Raw genomic sequence first — 24,748 nt, 5'->3', positions numbered from 1 at the left:
TCGCTGTGAACCGCCCTGAGTCCCTTGGGAGAAGGGCGGTATAAAAATCTAAATAAACTAAACTAAACTTTCTCTTTGATCTTGAACAGTTTTCAATTAAACTCTTGGTTTTTCTCCTTCCATATAAACTTATATATATATTCCTGTCATTGCTTATGTGGTGCACCCATTGTCCACATAGGTATTGTTTAAAACAGAAATATCAGTCTAGTAATATAGTCGCTTTTAATTATAGAACTTCTATAATCGATGACAATTGTATTTCTTTCCATCTTAACAGATCCTTTTCAATTTGACTGCATCTCTGGACTGGAGTGTGATTTTTAAGGGACGATTGACAAGAAAATGCTCTCCCACAATCTCAGAGTTTCTAATCCCCCCCCCCCCGTTTATATGCATTATATGACTTCTAAGGGTTGAACAACTATGAAAAACTGTTCTACCATCTGGGCCTATAAGGGCTTTTTCCATATGATTTTCCTGCTGTTTCGCTTTTGAGCAAAACATTACCACACTCTATGCATCTCTATGGCTTCACTCGCGTATGGACCTTTTGATGACTTGCAAGGTGTTGTTTTTGGGAAAAACATTTCCCACACTCCACACACAGGTATGGTTTCTCCCCCGTGTGGATTCTCTTATGAACCCGAAGCAGTGTTGCTGTGAGAAAACCTTTCCCACACTCCCCACATTTATAGGGCCTTTCTCCTGTGTGTCCCTTCTGATGTCTCCGAAGTTCAGCAGACTCCACAAATGTTTTCTCACATTCTGGGCATTGATAAGGTCTGTCTCCAGTGTGAAGTCTTTGATGTCGAATTAGGTGCGACTTTATGCCAAAACATCTCCCACATTCTGGGCATTGATAGGGTCTTTCCCCAGTGTGAAGTACCTGATGTCGAATTAGGTGTGACTTTGTGCCAAAACATTTCCCACATTCTGGGCATTTTTCATTTTTCTGCACACCCACTCGCCTGAAAGGTTTCTCTCCTTTGTGAATCCTCTCATGTCTTCTAAGATAATACTTGCAAAGAAAAGTTTTCTCACACTCCGGACATTTATATTGCTTCTCTCCACTGTGCTTACTCTGATGTATCAAAAGTGCATCTTTCCGGGTAAAAGATTTCTCACACAGTGGGCATTTGTGGGGTTTCTGACCCATATGGATTTGGCAGTGAATTCTAAAGTTTGATGAATGAGCAAATGCTTTCCCACAGTCTAAACATTTGAACTTTTTTTCCCCTCTGTGAACATTCTCATGACTTCGGAGGCTTTGTTTTGTACGGAAAAATGTTCCACACTCGATGCACATAAAGGGCTTCACCCCTGTATGGATACTCTGATGTTGAAAAAGAGTTTTCTTCCGAGAAAAACATTTATCACAATCATTACATTTGTATAGTTTTTCTCCCGTGTGTGTCCTTTGGTGGCTCCGAAGTGTAGCAGAATCCACAAATCTTTTCTCACATTCTGGGCATTGATAGGGTCTTTCCCCAGTGTGAATTCTTTGATGTCGAATTAGGTGAGACTTGTCACGAAAACATCTCCCACATTCTGAGCATTCATAGGGTCTTTCCCCAGTGTGAATTCTTTGATGTCGAATTAGGTGAGACTTGTCACGAAAACATCTCCCACATTCTGAGCATTCATAGGGTCTTTCCACAGTGTGAATTCTTTGATGTCGCATTAGTGTTGGCTTGTGACCAAAACATCTCCCACATTCTAGGCATTCATAGGGTCTTTCTCCAGTGTGAGTTCTCTGATGATTCAGCAGGCATGATTTGTTAGAAAAAGATTTCCCACATTCTAGGCACGTTTTGCTTTCCTTTGTGTGTGTTTTATTATGTTGGCAAAGAGATGAGCTCCGAGTGAAACATTTTCCACACTTCAAGCATTTATAAGGACTCTGCCCTGTGTGAATAATCTCATGTTTTCTAAATAATTGTTTATAACGGAAAGATTTCCCACGCTCAAGACATTGATAAGGTTTCTCTCTGGCGTGGATTTGTTGATGTTTAAGCAGCTGTGAGTTTTGAGAAAAGCACAGCCCACATTGCACACACTTGCAGGGCTTCTCTTCAGCTGGGCTGTTCTGAGGCCTAGAAAGACGCCGTCTCCCAGGAAATCTTCCCCAGCGCTTCCAGGATTCCTGAGATCTCTTTCCCTGGTGGATTCCCTGATGGGCTCCAAGGTCCGATCCTTTAGCAAAACGCTCCCCGCACTCTCCGCATTTGTAAGGCTTCAGTCCAGGGTAATTCCGGAGATGTTTGGCAAAGCTCCACATTCCAGGAAAGGAGTTTCCACAATGAAAACACAGGTGGGATCCATTCCCCGTATGCAGCTTCCGGTGGATCAAAAGGAGGGACTGGTGACCAAAGGATTTCCCGCACTTGGAGCATTTGTAGAGTCTCCCCAGATTCCTCTGAAGGGACCTTTGGCCAAAGTGTTCCTCCCTCTGCATAGTTTCCAGGGACTGCTCACTTCCAGGGCTTTCCATCCAAGGAAACTGTAACAAGCAGAACTTTGGCCAAAAGGTTGGAAGATGGGCAGGAGGATGAGCTCCAGCACGAATCCAAATGCTGAGAAGACGAAACTTCCGGTCCCGGTGACTGAGCCAGATGGGATCCTGCAATTAGAGCTTCCTCTAAAGATTTTCCTGGTTGCACCTGCAGGATGAAAATAAAAGAAGTGAAGGAGAGAGGAAGATTTATTTTCTTCAGCTCTCCAAATAGCCCAAACAATAGCTGCAAGACTTCCTAACAAACAGGAAGCAGCAGGTGAAGCTAAGCAAGATCACATCAAATACCTGTACAATTAGCACAGGGGCCCCCCAAGGCTGTGTGCTCTCCCCACTTCTCTTCTCTCTGTATACCAATGACTGCATCTCCAATGATCCATCTGTTAAGCTACTGAAGTTCGCAGATGACACAACAGTGATTGGTCTCATTCGAGACAATGACGAATCCGCATATAGACGAGAGGTCGAACGACTAACCTTGTGGTGCAACCAAAACAATCTGGAACTGAACACACTCAAAACCGTAGAAATGGTGGTAGACTTTAGGAAAAACCCTTCCATACTTCCACCTCTCACAATACTAGACAACACAGTATCAACAGTAGAAACCTTCAAATTTCTAGGTTCTATCATATCGCAAGATCTAAAATGGACAGCTAACATCAAAAACATCATTAAAAAAGGACAGCAAAGAATGTTCTTTCTGCGCCAACTCAGTAAGCTCAAACTGCCCAAGGAGCTGCTGATTCAGTTCTACAGAGGAATTATTGAGTCTGTCATTTGCACCTCTATAACTGTCTGGTTCGGTTCTGCAACCCAACAAGAAAAACACAGACTTCAGAGGATAATTAGAACTGCAGAAAAAATAATTGCTACCAACCTGCCTTCCATTGAGGACCTGTATAATGCACGAATCAAGAAGAGGGCCGTGAAAATATTTACAGACCCCTCGCATCCTGGATACAAACTGTTTCAACTCCTACCCTCAAAACGACGCTATAGAGCACTGCACACCAGAACAACTAGACACAAGAACAGTTTTTTCCCGAAGGCCATCACTCTGCTAAAAAAATAATTCCATCGACACTGTCAAACTATTTACTAAATCTGCACTACTATTAATCTTTTCATAGTTCCCATCACCAATCTCTTTCCATTTATGACTGTATGACAACTTGTTGCTGGCAATCCTTATGATTTATATTGACATATTGACCATCAATTGTGTTGTAAATGTTGTACCTTGATGAACGTATCTTTTTTTTTTTTATGTACACTGAGAGCATATTCACCAAGACAAATTCCTTGTGTGTCCAATCACACTTGGCCAATAAAAATTCTATTCTATTCTATTCTATATGAACCCTGGAGGGGCCCTGAAGGAAATGAATAATAAGTTACTCTTTTATAAAAGTGTTTAATGTATTAAAAAGCTATGATGTTCTTACTTTTGGAAACTGATCACAAATTGTACTTAGTAGAGACAATGTGTTTTGACTTGCTAAAAGCTCCCTTGGAGACAGGAACCTATGCCTTGGGCTAGACCACTATCAGTATTCAAGGAACATCCGCTCAAGGTGAAAATTGAAAGTAAAGATGATAAGATAGTTGTTGTTAGGCAGGAAATGTCAAGATGACCCTTTAAAGTATAAAACAACTTGGAGAATGACTTAGGTGACTAAAGGGGAGTTGGGAGGGCTTCATAGGCGTGGCGTGCATTGTGTAGGAGTATAAAATGTGTAGCTTGAAAATTGCTTTTTGCGCTCTTTGAACTCAATCCATTTGGGAAGGTTCTAAGAGGCCGCGCTTGCAACTGCTTTTTATTTTTCTTCATTTTATCTCCAATAAACCTTTGATTTTGTGAACCAGACTTGTTTATGAATTGTGAGGATTAAAATATTTGGTCTTATATCTCACAGCCCCCAAAGCTTCCATTCCTTCCCCGTGGAATCAAAGCCATCCTGGGATCCTCTTTGTGGAGCTGACCTCTTCTTCCATTGTCTTCATATCATGAAAGGGAAGAGTCCGTGTTGCCCCCTATTGGCTTGCCTGAACTGGGGATGATCCCTGCCTTTTCCCTTTCCTTGGTTGTGGGGGGGGGGTGCGTGAGGCAAAATGATGTGAGACACCCCGCATAGGATTTGTATGTGTCAGGTAGATCTATTTGTGTACAGTGTACAACCTATGTAGGTAGTCCTGGACACTGTTCCTTGGGCCACCAAAGACTGTAATATGGGCTCCTCCAAGAATGGCTTCCTATTGTTGCTTTATAGGTTAGGGAGGACGCAAATACATTCATCAGGGTCAGCAATGGCTCATGTTGGGGGTCTAGTGAGACCCCCATTTTCTAAAAGGGAGGCTGATGGTATATTTGGCCAAAATTTCCACCAGATCCTCATACCTGCCCAGGTCAGATTTTGGAATCTGTCTTTAACCATTCTCTTTTGGCTTTCAATGTAGTATCCACCCAATTGCTGGAATCAATTCACCAAGGGGCTTAAGCACCAGAAACCATGGTTAAAATAATAATGGTTTAGCTGAGGGATATGTACCGTATATACTCGAGTATAAGCCGAGTTTTTCAGCATGTTTTTTGTGCTGAAAAACGTCCCCTCGGCTTATACTCGAGTATATACGGCTTATACTCGAGTTTTTTTTTTTCTTCTTTTTTTCACATTATACCGGATGGTGCAAACTTGGCGGGCTTTTGCATTAGCGCGGGGAAGCCCTGCCGGTGCAGTGAGAGGGCTGGGCGGGGGAGCCGCCAGCCTTCTCGGCTGAGGGAGGGAGGCTTTCCCTGACCGGTAGCTGCCTCATTTCCCTCCCTCGGCTTATACTCGAGTCCCCAGTTTACCCCAGTTTTTTGGGGTAAAATTGGGGACCTCGGCTTATACTCGGATCGGCTTATATTCGAGTATATACGGTAATTTCTGGACTGAAGACCGATCCCTGCTTTGGAGAACTGTGCTTGGGGCAAAATCGTCACCAAATGTAACGTTACGGCAAAGTGATGCGTTGAATTTGACACCTGTGCTGTATGTGAACATAAAGAGAAAGACCGATGGAAGCCTATCACTTTTAGAAGAAAACAACAACCGAGAGCAAAGTCCCTTCTTATCTCTTCTACTCCACTCCAAAGAAGCACCTCTGGAACCGAACAATCACTTTCATGTTCTCCCCCTGGAAGGGAATATGCAGCCGCCCACAAAAGAGCAGTCTTCAATAGTTTCTAAAAAAGAGGCAAAACCCAGCATTTCTGCAACAGGAAGAAAATATCCCAGAGTTCCCTGGGGGAAAATGACAATTCAATTCTTAGGGAAACAGAAACTACAGTCTGCAGAGGAGATAGTCAATCTAGGAAGGTATGTTATCTCCCCGAAGCAAAAATCAAAGATGTAATAGAAATAATCAAACCCATGGAGTACTACCCCTTTCTTCTCCTGGGAACCTCATACCCTCATAGGGGTATGTGGTTCCCATTTTCAAGAAAGGGGAGAAAAAAAAGACATCTGAAAAACTATAAACCAATCAGCCCAACATCAATACCTGAGAAGAGACTGGAAAATATAATAAAAACACAGATCTGCAAACATCTAGAAATAAAGTTATAAGTAAAAGCAGGCATGCGTTTGTTAAAAACCAATCATGCCAAACCAATCTTATTTCATTCTTTGGCTGGTTAGCCTCTAGACCAAGGGTGTCAAACTCAAGACTCGTGGGGTGCTTAGATCTGTCCTGCAGAACCAGCCTGGTAATAGCAAAGAAGTGGACCTCGGTGCTCCCCGGGCCGTTTTCAACCTGCACATTCTCCTGCAGCACTCTGCCAGCCAAATAGGGGTGTGGGGAGCTCCAGAGTCCTCCCCTGGTCTATTGCTGGCTGAAATGGAACCTCAGAGCGCCAGATCCAGCCCTTTGAGGCTATGTTAAGGCCTACGTGGGCCACCCCTGGCCTGTTACAGGCTGAAATGGGGCCTCCATGGGCCAAATCCGGCCCTCCAAGGCTCTGTTTGGTTCTCTCCACAGACTGTGTCTGCTTTCCTAGCATCCCGGATTCCACTTACTCCTTCCCTCCCCATTTCCCATGGTTTTACTGTACTTACTTTTCAAAGAGCTTCAGAAGAGGCTGATCCATGAGACAGAGAAGCCAAAGACTTTTATTCAGAAGCCAGTGAAGCTGTAAGAACATGAGATGTAAGGAAACCAGTTTTCCCCATCTGAATAAAAGGCTTCTCTGTTAGGAGGGCTTGCAAGCTCAGTTTGGGACCAGTCTGGCCAGCTAAAAGCAGCTTCCTGCTGACTGGCTATGACATACCTGAGTGGATTGGGAGAGGCCTTGGATGGCCTGCTCCAGCAATAGCCCCCCCATGCTCTTCCCCAGCCTGAGATACCTCATGTGTATTTAATTACCTACGCAATAGATTAACAAATGCATTGGGAAAAGCAGGGAGTGATCACATTCATTTAATGTGATTCAATCAAACAAATCATTGGATTACGTATATAATTGGCAGGTTCTATTACATTCCTAACTTGAGGATTACCTGAGAGGGCGGGAGGGTCTCAGGGAAGTCCTGCCTTAGCACTTGGCCCTCCCACATGTCCCAAGTCCTGTGACCAAGCACATGCCCCCACCCTCCATCCACACAACCCTGATGCAGCCCTCAATGAAATACAGTTTGACACCCCTGCTCTAGAGAAAAGAAGGATTGGTGGTGACATGATAGCAGTATTTCAATATTTGAGGGGCTGCCAGAAAGAGGAGGTTAGCCTATTCTCCAAAGCACCAGAAGGCAGGACAAGAGGCAATGAATGAAAACAAATTAAAGGTGAGACAACCTGGAATTAAGGAGAAACTTTCTAACAGAGAGGACAGTTAAGGAGTGTAGCAACCGCTCTGCAGAAGTTGCGGGTGCTCCAACACTGGATTTTTCAGAAAAGATGGACTGCAACCTGTCTGAAATGGTATAAGGTCCTTGAGCAGAGGGTTGGACTAGAAGACCTCCAAGGTCCCTATCATCTCTATTCTGATTTATAAAAGCCACCAACGAGGGGCTGACACATCACAGACCCTTCAGAGCAAAACAAATGGAAAAAACTGGGTTTTAGAGATTCTACCCAGCTTTGCCAAACAAAAGCAATCCAAATATTTAGATGAAGCAGGAAGAAAGTGGATCGTTTCTCCGTTGGGAGAAAATGAACTCAATTCAAGCAATTTAAATCTTTTTCCCCCATTAAAGAAAACCCTCCCCCCCAATTGAAGTGAGGAGGCGGCTATTTCTTTCATTCACCCCAGAATCCCCCCTGAACCCCTTCTAAGAAAAGCCCCCTTTGCCCTCCGTGGGGCGGGGCTTCCCCCCCTTTGCCCAGCCCCGCATCCACCCGGGACCCTCTCGGGGCTACCTTCCTCCTGGCGGGGAGAAGCCCTCCGGGCAGCCCGAGGGAGGGAGAGCGGGAGCCCCACCTGTCCGGAGCGGGACTCAGGAGCAGCCTTGCCGGCAAACAAAGAATTGGCACAGCCGCCCAAAGCGCCGCAAGTGGGGAAAAAGGGCAGCAAAACTCCCCGAAATTCGGCTCCCAGACACGTGGGGGGGCAACGAGAGGAACTTCCTAGAACGGCCCCTCGGACGCTTCTCCCCCCCCCCCCCGAATTCGGAAGAGGCGACCGGGGATCCTCCCTCCCTGCTTCCCCCAAAGTTTCTGGGCGGGGGGGGGGGACTTGGACGCGGGAATCGGGCTATGGGGTCCCTCCTTCGGCCAGGCTGGGGCGGCTGGGGACGATGGGCTCCGTAGTAGGGAGGCGGGTGAGATAGGGAGGCCGAAGAGGCTGAGATGATGGATCGGGGACGTGGCTTCCGCAGGGACCCAGACCGGCATTAAACGAGGATCGCCCACCAGCCCTGGAAGTCAGCCAAGCCCTCCGTTCCTTGCCCTGCAGGAGAGGCCGCCCTGTGGAGGCGGAAGGCAGGAAACCTCCCTCCTTCTCCCACTAGGTGCAGAGGGCGACTTCCATTCCCTGCCTTCCTTGCCCTTCGTGCCTTCCCGGCTCCACTCAGGGGCTCCTCTTCCCTGGGGAGTTGTGGGAAAACGGAGAAGTGGGAGGTGGGAACCGGGAGTAGATGGAGCCACGTGACCCACATGGACCAGAGGTTGGATGGGAGGGCTCTTTGCCACTTGTAGAAAACAGGCTACAATTCCCCCCCTATTGTGGGCCTCAGAACAGGGGTCTCCAACCTTGGTCCCTTTAAGACTTGTGGACTTCAACTCCCAGAGTTCCTCAGTCAGTTCAGTCTTCAAGTGCAGCGTTCAAGTGCTTTGGAAAATAGATTGTCCCCCTTAACTTTGTGACAGCTTCTCCAATAGTGGAAGATTGCCATCCTGTCACTCCTCACCCGTCTGTTCCTTCGAATGGACATAACTAGTTCCTGAAACCATGTTTTAGCATCCAGTCCCTTAATCTGCTGCGCTGCTTTTCTCTGCGCCCTTATTAATCGCCAGACCTTTTTTGTATCATGATACAAAATATACAAAACCTCAAAGATGATGTTTGACCCACTCTGGAATTTTTATACAAGTTCATCAATAAACTATTCGAAAATGTTTGGGTGGTTGAAAAAAACACAAGGTATAGTTCAATAAACAAACAATCATACATTAAATTTTTAAAATCTAACACAATTATAATCCTTCTCTCTCACATAACCTGACTTCTTCTGTTAAAATCAAAAACAACATCCTTCATTCAAAGGCAATCTGAAATTTCTTAATCTGATATCTATTTTGAATATAATCAATCCAATTCTTCCATTCGTTTAGATATTTTTCTTGAGTACGGTCTTTCAAGAAGGCTGAGATTTTAGCCATCTCAGCCAAATTGGAAACTTTCAATATCCATTCTTCTATTGTGGGTAATTCTTTTTTCTTCCAATATTGTCCAATCAACAGTCTTGCTGCTGTTATTAAGTTCAAAATCAACTTAGTCTCAATCACTGTACAGTCCGTTGTTATTCCCAAAAGAAAAAATTGCGGTAGGAACTTTATCTTCTTTTTCAGAACATTCTGCATAATCCACTAAATTCCTATCCAGAAAGACTTAATTTTCTTACAAGTCCACCATACATGAAAATATGTAGCATCATCAGAATTACATCTCCAACATTTCGCTTGCATATCTGGATACATACATGATAATTTCTTAGGATCTAAATGCCATCTATAAAACATCTTATAAAAATTTTCCCTTAAATTCTGCGCTTGCGTAAATTTAATATTTCTAACCCAAATTTTTCCCATGTTTCCAGCATTATTGGTTCCTGAATATTCTGTGCCCATTTTATCATACAATCCTTTATTAAATCTCTTTCAGAATCTATTTCTATCAACACGTTATACAATCTCTTTATATGCCCCTGGGTTTGATTTCTAATTTGTTTAACCAAATTTTCTTCATTTTGAATAATACCAATTTTCTGATCTTCTTTCCATCTAGCCTTTAACTGTCCATATTGAAACCAAGTATAATTCCTCCCTTCTTCTTTTAATGTATCCAAAGATTTTAGTTGTAGATTTCCCCTCTCATTATATAAAAGATCTTTATAAGTAATCATTTCTTCTTCCTGTTCTATATTTATATTCTCTACTGCATGCCGAGGACTTGCCCATATAGGAATTTTATAATTTAACTTATAGTAATATTTTTTACAGACACGCAGAAGAGAAATTCTCAACACATGATTCTTAAATGCTTTATCTACTTTCTTATCATACAACAAATATGCATGCCATCCATATAATAAATCATAACCTTCTATATTCAAAATCTTTTCCTCCGTCAAATTAAACCAATCACTAATTACAGAAAGAGCAGCTGCTTCATAATACAATTTTAAATTAGGCATTTGTTCAATTCCAAATCTTATTTTGCCTACTCTAAATCTTTCTCTTAATTAACTCTATGAAACAGTCGATCCTTTTGCAATCGGTTGATATTTCAACTTCCCCTTTACTCTTCTTCACTCTGACCAGACATAACCAGTTCCTGCAACCATTCCTTTAATGTCATAGCCTCCAGTCCCCTGCTTGTATTTGTTGCTCTTCCCTGCACATTTATTGGGCTCAACATCTTTTTTGTATCGTGATACAAAACGTACAAAACCCCAGAGATGAACTTTAGCCCAATCTGGAATTTTTTTCATGAATAAACAGGGTCACGAATAACATTCGTTAATAAACAGGTTGAAAATGTTTGGAAGGTTAAAGAAACCCCTAAAATTAGGGCCTAATTTTAATCTGACCTTGACCTGCCTCTTTTGGAAAGAAGAATGATATCAGGGGGTGAAGACAGATTTCAGCTGTGATCTATGAAAATTATGAAAGTCAATCCCTCCTTTTCTTTGCCTTCCAGAAGGCCCTTCAAACATGGCTTTTTAAAAATCTACATTACCTTTATTGCATCATAAAAAACATGCCATCCAACCCTCAAGTCAGCTTTTCTCTTCTGAATGGGAGCCACCAGAGCTTGGGGGAGGGAAGAAAGATGACCCCACCCTGTCATTTAGCAATGAAAAGAGAAGACAATTTCCACAAGGTCCTTTACTGTATAAGCCTAAACAGACTTTCCTGAATTTACAGTTGAACCAGAGGGTTTGCTTCTAGATTTGACAGATAGAGGGAAGAAACTGTGGAACTTTGATTTTGTATAAGGCAACAGCAGCAAGGCTCTCTTCACACACAGTGTTCACACATGGCTTCCATGCATGCGCGGTTCTGCTCCCCTCCATCTCAGCTCTCCAGGGCAGCAGCTGCTTCTCTCCGCACAGCTGGGAGAACGTCTTGTGCAATTTAGCACAGCCCACTATTTTCCTCCAAGTCCCATCTGGAAAGTGCAGCACAGAAAAGCAGCAGCCATGTTGAATGCTGTTTCTCTCAGCCGCAGCACTTTCCGGATGGGAGTTATAGGAAAGCGGCAGCTCACAGCTGCTAAATTGAACAAGACGCTCCCTCCCCCAGTAAGAATAGTAGTGGAGAGAAGCAGCTGCTGACCCGGAGAGCACATGGAGCGCAACCGAGGCTCGGCAAGGGACAGAAGAAGTGGCTACAAGATCTCCACTGCAGCACTTTCCGGATAGGACTTCTTAAAGGTAAGAACCACCGTCCAGTCCATTCCTAAACCACTTCGGCCTTCCTGGCCTCATGCCACCCCATCCAAGCGGCCCTTCAGCCTACCACAGCAGGCCACAGGCCAAATCAATTGCTTCAGCCCAAATGGGCATAGTTGGAGACCACAGGGTAGTGGTGGCATTTGGGCAGAGGCCTGGGGGAGGGCTGGAGTGGAGGAATGTCGTATTCCCTGACCAGGTTGAGGTGAGCTGGCGGAGGCTCTGGGGCAAAGCCGGAGCCAGAGAATGGCACATTCCATGACCAAGCTGAGGAGCACAGCCAGAGCCTCCGGGGCAAGGCCAGAGCTGAGCAATGGCACATTACACGAACCAGCTGAGGCAAGCGGCCAGCGGCCAGCGGGTGGAGGCTCCAGGGAAAGGCTGGAGCCAGGGAATGGTGCATGCCTGGGTCGGGGCCTGAGACGCTCTAGCTGCTCCTTTCCTCTCCTCCTCCACGTCTTGGAAAGCGCCTCTTTCCCAGCCGGACGAAGTAGAGAGTGGCCGGGATCCTTTTCCTCCCCCCCCCCACTTGGGAAGAGGCCACCGGGGATCCTCGCTCCCTGCTTCCCGCAAAGTTTGGGAGGACTTGGAGGCAGGACAGCCTACAATTTCCACCTTTTTGTGCACTTCAGGGCATCAGGAAACACTCATGCCAGAAGCTTTGCTTTCATGGTGGTTTGCTGACTGTGGGGTAACCGGTCGGTTTGTTTAACTTTCAAAGCCACGAATGAGCAAATCTTCAGAATAACAGAGTTGGGAGCTTGGAGGTATTCTAGCCCAACCAAGAGATCCTATCATTCCAGAGAAGTGACTGTCTAGTGCAGGGGTCTCCAACCTTGGCAACTTTAAGACTTGTGGACTTCAACCCCCAGAATACCCCAGCCAGCTTTGCTTTGCTGGCTGAGGAATTCTGGGTGTTGAAGTCCACTAGTCTTAAAAGAGCCAAGTTTACAGACCCCTGGACTAGACAATCAGTTCCTGCAACCTTTCCTCTTTCATTGTAGCCGACAGTCCCCTCCCTAATCATCTTTGTTGCTCTTCCCTGAACCCTTATTAGGCTCAACATCTTTTTTATATTGTGATACAAAATGTACAAAACCCCCAAGATTGTTGAAGTTTGACCCAATCTGGAATTTTTTAAAGAAGTTCATGAATAAACTGTTTGAACATGCTTGGACGGTTGCAAAGAAACTCCAGGGGTAAGACCTAAATTTTAATCTGACTTTCCTTGCCTGTTTTGGAATGAATAATAGAATAGAATAGAATAGAATAGAATAGAATAGAATAGAATAGAATAGAATAGAATAGAATAGAATAGAATAGAATAGGTTAGGGTAGGGTAGGGTAGGGTAGGGTAGGGTAGAATGGAATGGAATGGAATAGAATTTTTTATTGGCCAAGTGTGATTGGACACACAAGGCATTTGTCTTGATGCATACGCTCTCAGTGTACATAAAAGAAACCTTCATCAAGGTACAACACTTATAACACTTAACGATAGTCATAGGCTACAATTAAGCCATCAGGAAACAATCAATTACAATATAAATCGTAAGGATATAAGCAACAAAGTTACAGTCATAAATGGAAGGAGATGGGTGATGGGAATGATGAGATTAATAGTAGTGGAGATTTAGTAAATAGTTTGACAGTGTTGAGGGAATTATTTATTTAGCAGAGTGATGGCGTTCGGAGAAAAACTTTTCTTGTGTCTCGTTGTTCTGGTGTGCAGTGCTCTATAGTGTCGTTTTCAGGATAGGAATTGAAACAATTTATGTCCAGGATGCGAGGGGTCTGTAAATATTTTCACAGCCCTCTTTTTGACTCACGCAGTATACAGGTCCTCAGTGAAAGGCAGGTTGGTAGCAAGAGAAAAGAAGAACTAGGGGGGGACATGATAGCAGTAATCCAGTATTTGAGAGGCTGCCACAAAGAGGAGGAGCGTCAATTTATTTTCCAAAGCAACAGAAGGCAGGAGAAGAATCAATGGATGGAAACTGATCAAGGAGAGAAGCAACCTAGGAGAAATTTCCTGATACTCAAAATGATTATAGTGGAGCAGCTTGTCTTCAGAAGTTGTGGGTGCTTCAGCCCTGTAAGTTTTTAAGAAGAGAGCCACTTATCTGAAATGGCACCGGGTCTTCTGCTTGAGGAGGGGGGCTAGACTAGAAGACCTCCAAGGCCCCTCCCAGCTCTATTCTGATTCTTATTTCTCTCTCGGGGTTCATCTACCATTTGCTAGTTTCCTTTCTAATACAGCCACCAAGAAAGAGCTGCCACATTACAGCCACTTCAGAGCAAAACAAAGGAAATAATGTTTTTTAGATAGTCTACCCAGCTTTGTATAAACAAAAGCAAAATAATTAAAGAATTACAATAAAATCCAGGATATTCATTCTTCTCTATTTAGATAAAGCAGAAAGGGGATATTTTCTCGATTGGGAGAACATGAGCTCAATTCAAGTAACATGAACCTTCCCCCCCATAAAGCATAAACCTTTTCCCCCTCCCCAATTGAAGTACTTAATTACCCATAATCCCCCCTTAAAAGAAAAGCCCCCTTTACCCTCCGTGGGGGGAGGCTTCTCCCCCTTTGCCAAGAGGATCCCCGTCCAGCTCCGCATCTGCCTGGGACCCTCTTGGCACCGAGCGGGGACTCAGGGCTGCCTTCCTCCTGACCAGGAGAAGCCGTCCGGGCAGCTCGAGGAAGAGCGGGACCCCAACCTGCCCGGAGTGGATTGTATTGAGAAATACAAGGTTATTGACATTGGAGGGATATTATCTGCAATTAGGTTGGCATGCTTTTTTATGGTATAGGAAAAATAAGATACATGGTTACTTCCAAAGACACTATATTAAAAGATGCTTTGTTATTAGTATGGAAAAAAAATTAGAGAGCAACACTATTTGAAGATACCAGTCTGGGGAGGCGTGGCCAACGTCACGACAAAACGGACATGAACCCCGGGAGCTCAGGTGAGTTCCGACATTCCCCTCGAAATGGGGGTTCGTTTTGGAGCATAGCTGACTTGTAGGGTCGCGAAGAATGAGGGAGCCGCCGGAGCGGATGGGGAAGCTGCAAATTCCCTGCAGCTCCGGCACTTTTTCCTTGACCCAGCGAGGACCGCAGCCACCAACAGCTGCTTGAAGTCGGGCAGCCACAAGAACGGGCAGGGAGAGTAAGCATAATTATTGAATAATATATTGAAGCTGGCGAGTTATCATCAGCTCACAGAGAGGCATTGAAGGCAATAAGCATTTTAAGAAAGCAAAAATGCCAATAAGCATTTTAAGAAAAACTGTGAACAGCGGCTAATTGAAGCAGGAAATGGAAACGAAAGGAAATAATTAAAGATACCCAAAACCTGAAAAAAGAGGGTTTGGAACCTATCTTAAGAATTCTAATTGAATAGGAGAAAATATACACTTTAATTACAATTGACTTTGGAGAACTTTAAAAGTTTTTATTGACTATTTTAATAATTACAACCAAGAAGTGGGGGGGAAGAAAAAGAAGGGAAAAATGGAACTGATTAGGACTTTAAAAATTGGATTTTAACTGACTTTATTTCAACCCCTCCACTCTTTACAATTTTGGTTATAAAGGATTATAATGTAACTATTTGTGGGACTGAAAGGAGGCAATAAATTGAAACAAATTGAAACAAAGGAAACTTGGCTCCAAAATGGATACTTTGCTAATTGTGGATTGTAATCACACTGTGAAGACTGACACCTAAAGGCAGAAGAAGAAAAGCAGTTGGGAAATGTTCTTGTGATTTCAGAACATCTTCAAAGGAAGAGTTTTGCATCCAGATGGTTGACCTTTAAGACTGATAATACTAAAGAATAACATAGAAAATATTAAATAACCACTAAAGAACCACCTAAAGGCAGAAGAAGAAATACAAAAGGGGAATGTTCTTGTGATTTCAGGACATTCCTTTTTTAAAAAAAATATTTTTTATTTCCATTTTCCAACATCATATTTATGTACAAACTATTATCCATCATTAATCATTATTTATTACTGATTCAGGCCTGCCTGACTGCCACTTCCTTCCTTCACAACCTCCCTCTCTACCCTCTACTACTTTCACATCCTTCATCTCATTCACTTTACTACTTCCTCTCCTCCTTCTCCACTCCTCCCTTCTTCCACCCTATCTAACCTTCTTATTCCCCTCCTCCTTCTCTATTCTTTCCTACCTACTTTCTTCCCTCCTTCTACTCCTCTCTCCTTTTCTTTCTGAAATGGCAGTCGAGCATCCCCAATATCATTTTAAATTTTAATTTCATATCTTCAAAAATTACTGTACATTAATGATCAATCCATGTATCATTTCCCCCCTCCCCCCCTCCCCCCCTCCCCCCCCGACTTCCCAGAGCAAATACCGGGTATTATGACCAACAATCACAAGCTAAAGTATACAAAATATACATAACCTCCCACCTTTAAAAATTTAAAACTTTAGATCCCCTCACAATAAAAATAAAAAGATAGGAAAGAATAATAAAAAGAAAAAAAGAAAAGAAGCAGTACCAACTTCACATATTACTTCTTCTTACAGTCCATTTTTAAAATTAATCCATCTTCTCAAATTCAGTTTTTTTTCCCACTTGTATATTTCTTCAAATTTCATAAGTCCATTTCTCAAATTACAGTCCATCTTCTCGAACTCAAATTTTCATCACTTATATATTTCTTCAATTGCCATAACATTTAATGTCCGTTCTTCTTACAGTCCATTTTAAAAGTTAGTCCATCTTCTAAAATTCAAGTTTTTTCAGCCACTTGTATATTCCTTCAAATTTCATAAGTCCATTTCTTAAATTACAATCCAGCTTCTCAAATTCAAATTTTCATCACTTATATATTTCTTCAATTGTCATAACATTTAATGTCCAATCTTCCAATACTACTCCATCAATCAAATATCATTTTGAATAAAATCTCTCAAATACAATATTTCCAGCTTAACTTCATAACTTTTACTATCTATAAACGTGTCAATTAAAACAAATATTCAATTAAACTACATCCACAATATAACAGTAAACAGTTAAAATCATTACATCCACATTATCTAAATTCATAAATTTTACTTTCCATCCTTCACAATTAAATAATATCATCCCATAGATTTATACCATACAAATAGCAAATAACAAAAATCCTATAATTTATATCCTAAACAAGTCAATTCCAAAAATTAACCATAATCATCATATTCACATCTTAAACATTCCTCCCCTCTCCCATTCTATTTTCCATCGTTTCCAAACCAGTTAACTTAGCATCTAACAACAAAGGATTCCCACTCTTTAAAACATTAATATAAAAATGTCTCGCTTTCATAACTGAATTAAGAAAATACTTTCTGCCTCTAAAATTCACTGACAAACCCATTGGAACTTCCTATCTAAAATATATCTGATGTTTCTTAAACTCATCCACTAAAAAAGCAAATTCTCTTCTCTTTCTTAACATTTTAGGAGGAATTTCCTTCGTCATTTTTATATCTTGTCCCAATATTTGAAATTTATTTTTATAAAAGGCTTGCAAAATTTCATACCTAATCTTTTTAGTTGTAAAATAAATAACCACATCCCTCGGTACTCTATTTTGTCTTGCCCACCAAGAATTAACACGATAAATTCTTTCAATATTAATCTCAAAATCTTCTGGCTCCACACCCTTTATCTGAGCAAAAGCTTGCGTAAAAATCTCTTTTAAATTTTCCTTCCTATTTTGCTTCAAACCCCTCACCCTTATAGCATATTCCATTAATCTATATTGTAATATTACGCTTTCTTCATCTGCCCTATCTACCTTTGCCTGTATACCTTCCATCTTATTACCTAAATTCCAGTTGTTTTGATTGTTTTGAATTTCTTCTATTTTCCTTTGCAACTCTAAATTAGCTTTATTAATTTCTTCAAGATCATCTTCCATCTGAATACAAGAGTTTAATATTTGCGCAATTGCATCCTTTACCATTTTCATTTCCCTCTTCTGCTCTTCCACCACTTCCTTAAAATCCAACATCTCTTTCTCTATTTCATCAAATTTTTGATCTATTTCTAAAAAATGACTCTCCAAAAAATCCTGTAAAGAATTTCTTAATTCCTTTTTGATTTCTTCTTTTAATTTTTAAATCTGAACTGAAGAAATTTCAAAGTTTTTAATGACTTTTGGTACTATTTGCTTAAAAGTCATTTTTTAAAAATATAACCTAATAACAGACCAAAAAAAAAAAAAAATTCAAAAAGAAAAATTCAAAAAACTTTTCTTCTAAATCACTATAATCCAAAAGAAGAAGAAAAAAGTATAAATCATAAAATTCTCGTTTCTTCCATTTAGTCAGTATCTTCCTATATATCTTCTAATATATCTTCTAATTCGACACTAGCTGTTAGTAAGCATTTCTTTAACTTTTGTTTCCAGTACACACATTCCACAAAACCGCCATTTGCTTTCTTCTCTCCTATCTTCGCAACAAATATATCCTCAGGGGCTTGCAGTCTTCTTACAAACAAGTTCTAGAACTCCAGTTTCTGCTCCGTCCACGTTACAATCCATCATAAATCAATTCCTGCCGTGGAAATTGGACACTACGTTTTGTCTGCCATAAAAGGACTTCCGGTATGGTATGGCTCCGCTTCGTTGAGAAGCAGCCTTGATTAGGCTGCTAACTCCCTAGTCTACAAGAGCTGTCAGGACATCGTAAATCTGGTCCGACAGCTTGGAAATCTCTTCCCTCGGGCAAAGAGGGAGAGATGAGCATTCAGGCTGAAGTTGAGACACCCAAATATAGCCACAGAAAAGCTTCTGAGGCTTGAGGGGAGCTCTCCTTCCATAGCCTGAAAAGCTCCAGATTGATTTCAGGATATTCCAAAGAAATATTTTTGCATCTAGATGGTTGACCTTTAAGAGTTGCATATTAAAGAATAAATAAGACAAGGAATTCAATAAATTAAGAAAATATAGTTTCTGAGCACATCTAGTGAAATTGAAAGCTTTTTGAATATGAACATTGAGTGAGAAATGGGATATTCTTTGTTTCTGAGAATGTTTGAAATTAAAACTTGTATTAATGTTGAGGAGGATGGGGGCAAACAAAGAATTTAATAAGTTAAGAAAATACAGTATTTTGAGCACATTTAGTGAAACTGAAAAAATCTGAAGATAAAGCTTTTAAATAGAAGATTTGAATATGATTAATGCGTGAGAAATGAGATACTTTCTTATTTTCTTTTACTTTATCATTTTAATGTTTTTCACTTGGAATGGGATTTTGAAATAATACAAGTGATAGGAGATTTTTTTAATTAAGGTAAGGCTTAAGATAGGAGAAATTTTTATTTTGTTTTTTTGTTTTATGATAGGAGAGATTTTTACTTTGTTTTTATTTGTCCCTTTTTTTGTTGCTTTTTATTTGGAGATAAAACCTCCAATATAACTAGCTGAACATGAGCAATAGGTGAGAAATGTGTTCTTTTTTAATTTGCTTTTTTGATCTATTTTATGCTTTTTTATTTGGAAAGGGATTTTGACATAAATAAGTGATGGGTGACCTTTCAGTTAGGGTGAGAGTTAAGGCAGGAGAGATTTTTACTTGGCTTTTAATACTTTAAATTTGTTTTTATATGAGAAGTGGGATAATGCTTGTTTTTTACTATTTTAATTGTTTCTCTCTTTTTTTTACTTGGAATGGGATTTTGAAACAAATAAGTGATGGGTGACCTTTTAACTAAGGTGAGATTTAAGATAGGAGAGAATTTGACCTTGCTTTTATTTTATTTTTTGGTTATAGGTCTTTGATAAATATTACAGATAATTGAGCTGTATTTTGTTTCTTGAAAGGGAGGGGCAAGAAAAGGGACAAAAAATATGGGAATTAGATTTGATCAAATATTTTTCAGGATAAAGGGATGGAATAAATGTTTTAAAAGAAATAGGTTATTATAAAATTTGAAGAGGGGAAAATATTGGATAAATGATACAATGAGGGGATGAAATTTGAAATATGTTTAAGTATGTACCCGACTGATATCTTGTTCAACAAAGATTTGTATGTGGTGTTGTTGTTGTTTTAAAAACTTTTTATAAAAAAAAAGATACCAGTCTGGCTTTCGACGATGGAGGCACTTATACATCCAAATATGGGAAATATTGTTAGATAGAGAATAGAGAATAGAGAATAGAATTTTATTGGCCAAGTGTGATTGGACACACAAGGAATTTGTCTTGGTGCATATGCTCTCAGTGTACATAAAAGAAAAGATACGTTCATCAAGGTACAACATTTACAACACAATTGATGATCAATATATCAATATAAATCATAAGGATTGCCAGCAACAAGTTATAGTCATACAGTCATAAGTGGAAAGAGATTGGTGATGGGAACTATGAAACGATTAATAGTAGTGCAGATTCAGTAAATAGTCTGACAGTGTTGAGGGAATTATTTGTTTAGCAGAGTGATGGCCTTCGGGAAAAAACTGTTCTTGTGTCTAGTTGTTCTGGTGTGCAGTGCTCTATAGCGTCGTTTTGAGGGTAGGAGTTGAAACAGTTTATGTCCAGGATGCGAGGGATCTGCAAATATTTTCACGGCTCTCTTCTTGATTCGTGCAGTATACAGGTCCTCAATGGAAGGCAAGTTGGTAGCAATTATTTTTTCTGCAGTTCTAATTATCCTCTGAAGTCTGTGTTTTTCTTGTTGGGTTGCAGAACCGAACCAGACAGTTATAGAGGTGCAAATGACAGACTCATTAATTCCTCTGTAGAACTGGATCAGCAGCTCCTTGGGCAGTTTGAGCTTACTGAGTTGGCGCAGAAAGAACATTCTTTGTTGTCCTTTTTTAATGATGTTTTTGATGTTAGCTGTCCATTTGAGATTTTGCGATATGATAGAACCCAGAAATTTGAAGGTTTCTACTGTTGATACTGTGTTGTCAAGTATTGTGAGAGGTGGAAGTATGGAAGGGTTTTTCCTAAAATCTACCACCATTTCTACGGTTTTGAGTGTGTTCAGTTCCAGATTGTTTTGGTTGCACCACAAGGCTAGTCGTTCGACCTCTCGTCTATATGCGGATTCGTCATTGTCTCGAATGAGACCAATCACTGTTGTGTCATCTGCGAACTTCAGTAGCTTAACAAATGGATCATTGGAGATGCAGTCATTGGTATACAGAGAGAAGAGAAGTGGGGAGAGCACACAGCCTTGGGGGGGCCCTGTGCTAATTGTACAGGTATTTGATGTGATCTTGCTTAGCTTCACCTGCTGCTTCCTGTTTGTTAGGAAGCTTGTGATCCACTTACAAGTCTGTTCCGGTACCTGTAGCTGGTTTAGCTTAGTTAGAAGAATGTCTGGAATGATGGTATTGAATGCTGAACTAAAGTCTATAAAAAGGACCCTTGCATAGGTCTTTGGAGACTCAAGATGTTGTAGGATGTAGTGCAGAGCCATATTAAGATACAAAGATCTTTTGTCAGATAAGCGGGAACTTGAAAGAGAAAGAGGGTAATTAGGATTGCCTGATTTTTCACCCATGCTATCATTGTTTCTTTGACTTGTTCTTCTAATTTAATGCTCAATAAATAACTACAATTTTTTTTATCATTCTCTCTTTTATTTCTGTCAATATCTTATCCAATTCTGTCAGTTCCATATAAAAACCATAAAGTTTAGAATCCTTTTCATATCTAGATTGCATTTGCAACTGTGTGTACCAATCCATATCAATCCCCTGCTTTTCCAATTCACATTTGAATTGGAAAATCTTGAACAGTTTTAAATTAAACTCTTGGTTTTTCTCCTGCCATATAAACTTAGATATATATTCCTGTCATTGCTTATGTGGTGCACCCATTGTCCACATAGGTATTGTTTAAAACAGAAACATCAGTCTAGTAATATAGTTCCTTTTAATTATAGAACTTCTATAATCGATGACAATTGTATTTTTTCCCCATCTTAATAGATCCTTTTCAATTTGACTGCATCTCTGGACTGGAGTGTGATTTTTAAGGGATGATTGACAAGAAAATGCTCTCCCACAATCTCAGAGTTTCTAATCCCCCCCCCCCCCGTTTATGAACTCTTATATGATTTCTAAGGGTTGAACAACTATGAAAAACTGTTCTACCATCTGGGCCTATAAGGGCTTTTTCCATATGATTTTCCTGATGTCTCGCTTTTGAGCAAAACATTACCACACTCTATGCATCTCTATGGCTTCACTCGTGTATGGACCTTTTGATGCTTTGCAAGGTGTTGTTTTCGGGAAAAACATTTCCCACACTCCACACACAGGTATGGCTTCTCCCCCATGTGGATTCTCTGATGAGCCCGTAGTCGTGTTTCTGTGGGAAAACCTTTCCCACACTCCGCACATTTACAGGGCCTCTCTCCTGTGTGTCCCTTCTGATGTCTCCGAAGTTCAGCAGACTCCACAAATGTTTTCTCACATTCTGGGCATTGATAAGGTCTGTCTCCAGTGTGAAGTCTCTGATGTCGAATTAGTTGTGACTTTGTGCCAAAACATCTCCCACATTCTGGGCAGTGATGGGGTCTTTCTCCGGTGTGAAGTTTCTGATGTTGAATTAGGTGTGACTTTCTGACAAAACATTTCCCACATTCTGGGCACATTTCATTTTTCTGCATATTCTCTCCTTTGTGAATCCTCTCATGTCTTCTAAGATAATACTTGCAAAGAAAAGTTTTCTCACACTCCGGACATTTATATTGCTTCTCTCCACTGTGCTTACTCTGATGTATCAAAAGTGCATCTTTCCGGGTAAAAGATTTCTCACACACTGAGCATTTGTGGCGTCTCTCACCCGTATGACTTTGGCAGTGAATTCTAAGGGATGATGAATGAGCAAATGCTTTCCCACATTCTAAACATTTGAACTTTTTTTCCCCTCTGTGAACATTCTCATGACTTTGGAGGCTTTGTTTTATACGGAAAAATGTTCCACACTCGATGCACATAAAGGGCTTCACCCCTGTATGGATACTCTGATGTTGAAAAAGAGCTTTCTTCTGAGAAAAACATTTATCACAATCATTACATTTGTATAGTTTTTCTCCCGTGTGTGTTCTTTGGTGGCTCCGAAGTGTAGCAGATGCCACAAATCTTTTCTCACATTCTGGGCATTGATAGGGTCTTTCCCCAGTGTGAATTCTTTGATGTCGAATTAGTGTTGACTTTTCACAAAAACATCTCCCACATTCTGGGCATTCATAGGGTCTTTCTCCAGTGTGAATTCTCTGATGATTCAGCAGGCATGATTTGCTAGAAAAAGATTTCCCACATTCTAGGCACGTTTTGCTTTCCTTTGTGTGTGTTTTATTATGTTGGCAAAGAGATGAGCTCTGAGTGAAACATTTTCCACACTCAAAGCATTTATAAGGACTCTGCCCTGTGTGAATAATCTCATGTTTTCTAAATAATTGTTTATAACGGAAAGATTTCCCACGCTCAAGACATTGATAAGGTTTCTCTCTGGTGTGGATTTGTTGATGTTTAAACAGCTGTGAGTTTTGAGAAAAGCACAGCCCACATTGCACACACTCGCAGGGCTTCTCTTCAGCTGGGCTGTTCTGAGGCCTAGAAAGACGCCGTCTCCCAGGAAATCTTCCCCAGCGCTTCCAGGATTCCTGAGATCTCTTTCCCTGGTGAATTCGCTGATGGGCTCCAAGGTCCGATCCTTTATCAAAACGCTCCCCGCACTCTCCGCATTTATAAGGCCTCAGTCCAGGATGGCTCCGGAGATGTTTGGCAAAGCTCCACATTCCAGGAAAGGAGTTTCCACAAAGAAAACACAGGTGGGATCCATTCCCCGTATGTAGCTTCTGATGGATCAAAAGGAGGGACCGGTAAGCAAAGGATTTCCCGCACTTCGAGCATTTGTAGAGTCTCCCCAGATTCCGCTGAAGGGACCTCTGGCCAACATGTTCCCCCCTCTGCATAGTTTCCAGGGGCTGCTCACGTCCACAGCTTTCAATCCAAGGAAACTGTAACAAGCAGAACTTTGGCCAAAAGGTTGGAAGACGGGCAGGAGGATGAGCTCCAGCACGAGTCCAAATGATGAGAAGACGAAACTTCTGGTCCCGGTGACTGAGCCAGATGGGATCCTGCAAGCAGAGCTTCCTCCAAAGGTTTTCCTGGTGGCACCTGCAGGATGAAAATAAAAGAAGTGAAGGAGAGAGGAAGGTTTATTTTCTTCAGCTCTCCAAATAGCCCAAACAATAGCTGCAAGACTCCCTATATGAACCCTGGAGAGGCCCTGAAGGAAATGAATAATAAGTTACTCTTTTATAAAAGTGTTTAATGTATTAAAAATCTATGATGTTCTTACTTTTGGAAACTGATCACAAATTGTACTTAGTAGAGACAATATGTTATGACTTGCTAAGCTCCCTTGGAGACAGGAACCTACGCCTTGGGCAAGACCACTATCAGTATGCAAGGAACATCCGCTCAAGGTGAAAATTAAAAGTAAAGATGATAAGATAGTTGTTGTTAGGCAGGAAATGTCAAGATGATTGTCCATAGCAAAATCGCCCACTGTTCTTGACTTCAGAGCCTTCCTCGGTGACCAAGGAGATAGGATGTCCTCAGGATGAATCCTACTGACAAGCTGATTTAGCATGAGCCATGGTGTGCAGTGGTTAGAGTTGCGGGACTGCAGCAGGCGACTTCTGCTGACTGCCGGCTGCCTGCAATTTGGCAGTTTCGAATCTCAGCAGGCTCAAGGTCGACTCAGCCTTCCGTCCTTCCGAGATGGGTAAAATGAGGACCCAGATTGTTGGGAGCAAGAGGCTGACTCTGTAAACCTCTTAAAGAGGGCTGTAAAGCACTATGAAGTGGCATTTAAGTCTAAGTATTATTGCTCTTCCTTCCTTCCTTCCTTCCTTCCTTCCTTCCTTCCTTCCTTCCTTCCTTCCTTCCTTCCTTCCTTCCTAGTGGTTAAAATGCAAGTATTGCAGGCTAATTCTGCACACAGCTAGGAGTTCGATCCTGACCGGCTCAAGATTGACTCAGCCTTCCATCCTTCTGAGGT

At 41.4% G+C, this 24,748-nt stretch overlaps 2 protein-coding genes across 6 annotated transcripts in view; both read right to left on the bottom strand.

Moving 5' to 3' along the window:
- Positions 1 to 389: 389 nt before the first annotated feature.
- Positions 390 to 8,522, bottom strand: LOC131192727 (zinc finger protein 260-like). 5 transcript variants are annotated; one of them, XM_058172169.1, is made up of 3 exons: positions 8,408 to 8,522; positions 6,616 to 6,689; positions 390 to 2,663 (listed from the first exon to the last, which is right to left on the bottom strand). In XM_058172169.1, exon 3 carries the CDS (start codon positions 2,492 to 2,494, stop codon positions 527 to 529), a length of 1,968 nt encoding a protein of 655 aa, XP_058028152.1. In that variant the 5' UTR covers positions 2,495 to 2,663; positions 6,616 to 6,689; positions 8,408 to 8,522; the 3' UTR covers positions 390 to 526. The 5 variants fall into 5 exon arrangements, with proteins under 5 accessions (XP_058028152.1, XP_058028150.1, XP_058028151.1 ...); XM_058172167.1 differs by lacking the exon at positions 8,408 to 8,522 and adding an exon at positions 7,916 to 8,081; XM_058172168.1 differs by lacking the exons at positions 6,616 to 6,689; positions 8,408 to 8,522 and adding an exon at positions 7,977 to 8,085.
- Positions 8,523 to 21,908: 13,386 nt separating this feature from the next.
- LOC131189497 (zinc finger protein 260-like) overlaps positions 21,909 to 24,748 on the bottom strand; it is a 7,887-nt gene continuing 5,047 nt past the window's right edge. The window contains exon 3 of the mRNA XM_058165598.1: positions 21,909 to 23,859. Coding sequence (XP_058021581.1) covers positions 21,909 to 23,859 — 1,951 coding nt within the window. The remainder of the gene's footprint in view (positions 23,860 to 24,748) is intronic.

This window comes from Ahaetulla prasina, chromosome 2 (assembly GCF_028640845.1).
Source record: "Ahaetulla prasina isolate Xishuangbanna chromosome 2, ASM2864084v1, whole genome shotgun sequence".
Taxonomy (NCBI): domain Eukaryota; kingdom Metazoa; phylum Chordata; class Lepidosauria; order Squamata; family Colubridae; genus Ahaetulla; species Ahaetulla prasina.
This window is presented reverse-complemented; position numbering and strand designations above follow the sequence as displayed.

What these genes read in the sequence shown, in the direction of transcription:
- LOC131192727 (XM_058172169.1), bottom strand. Translation starts at nt 2,494, where the DNA reads ATGGAAAGCCCTGGAAGTGAGCAGTCCCTGGAAACTATGCAGAGGGAG.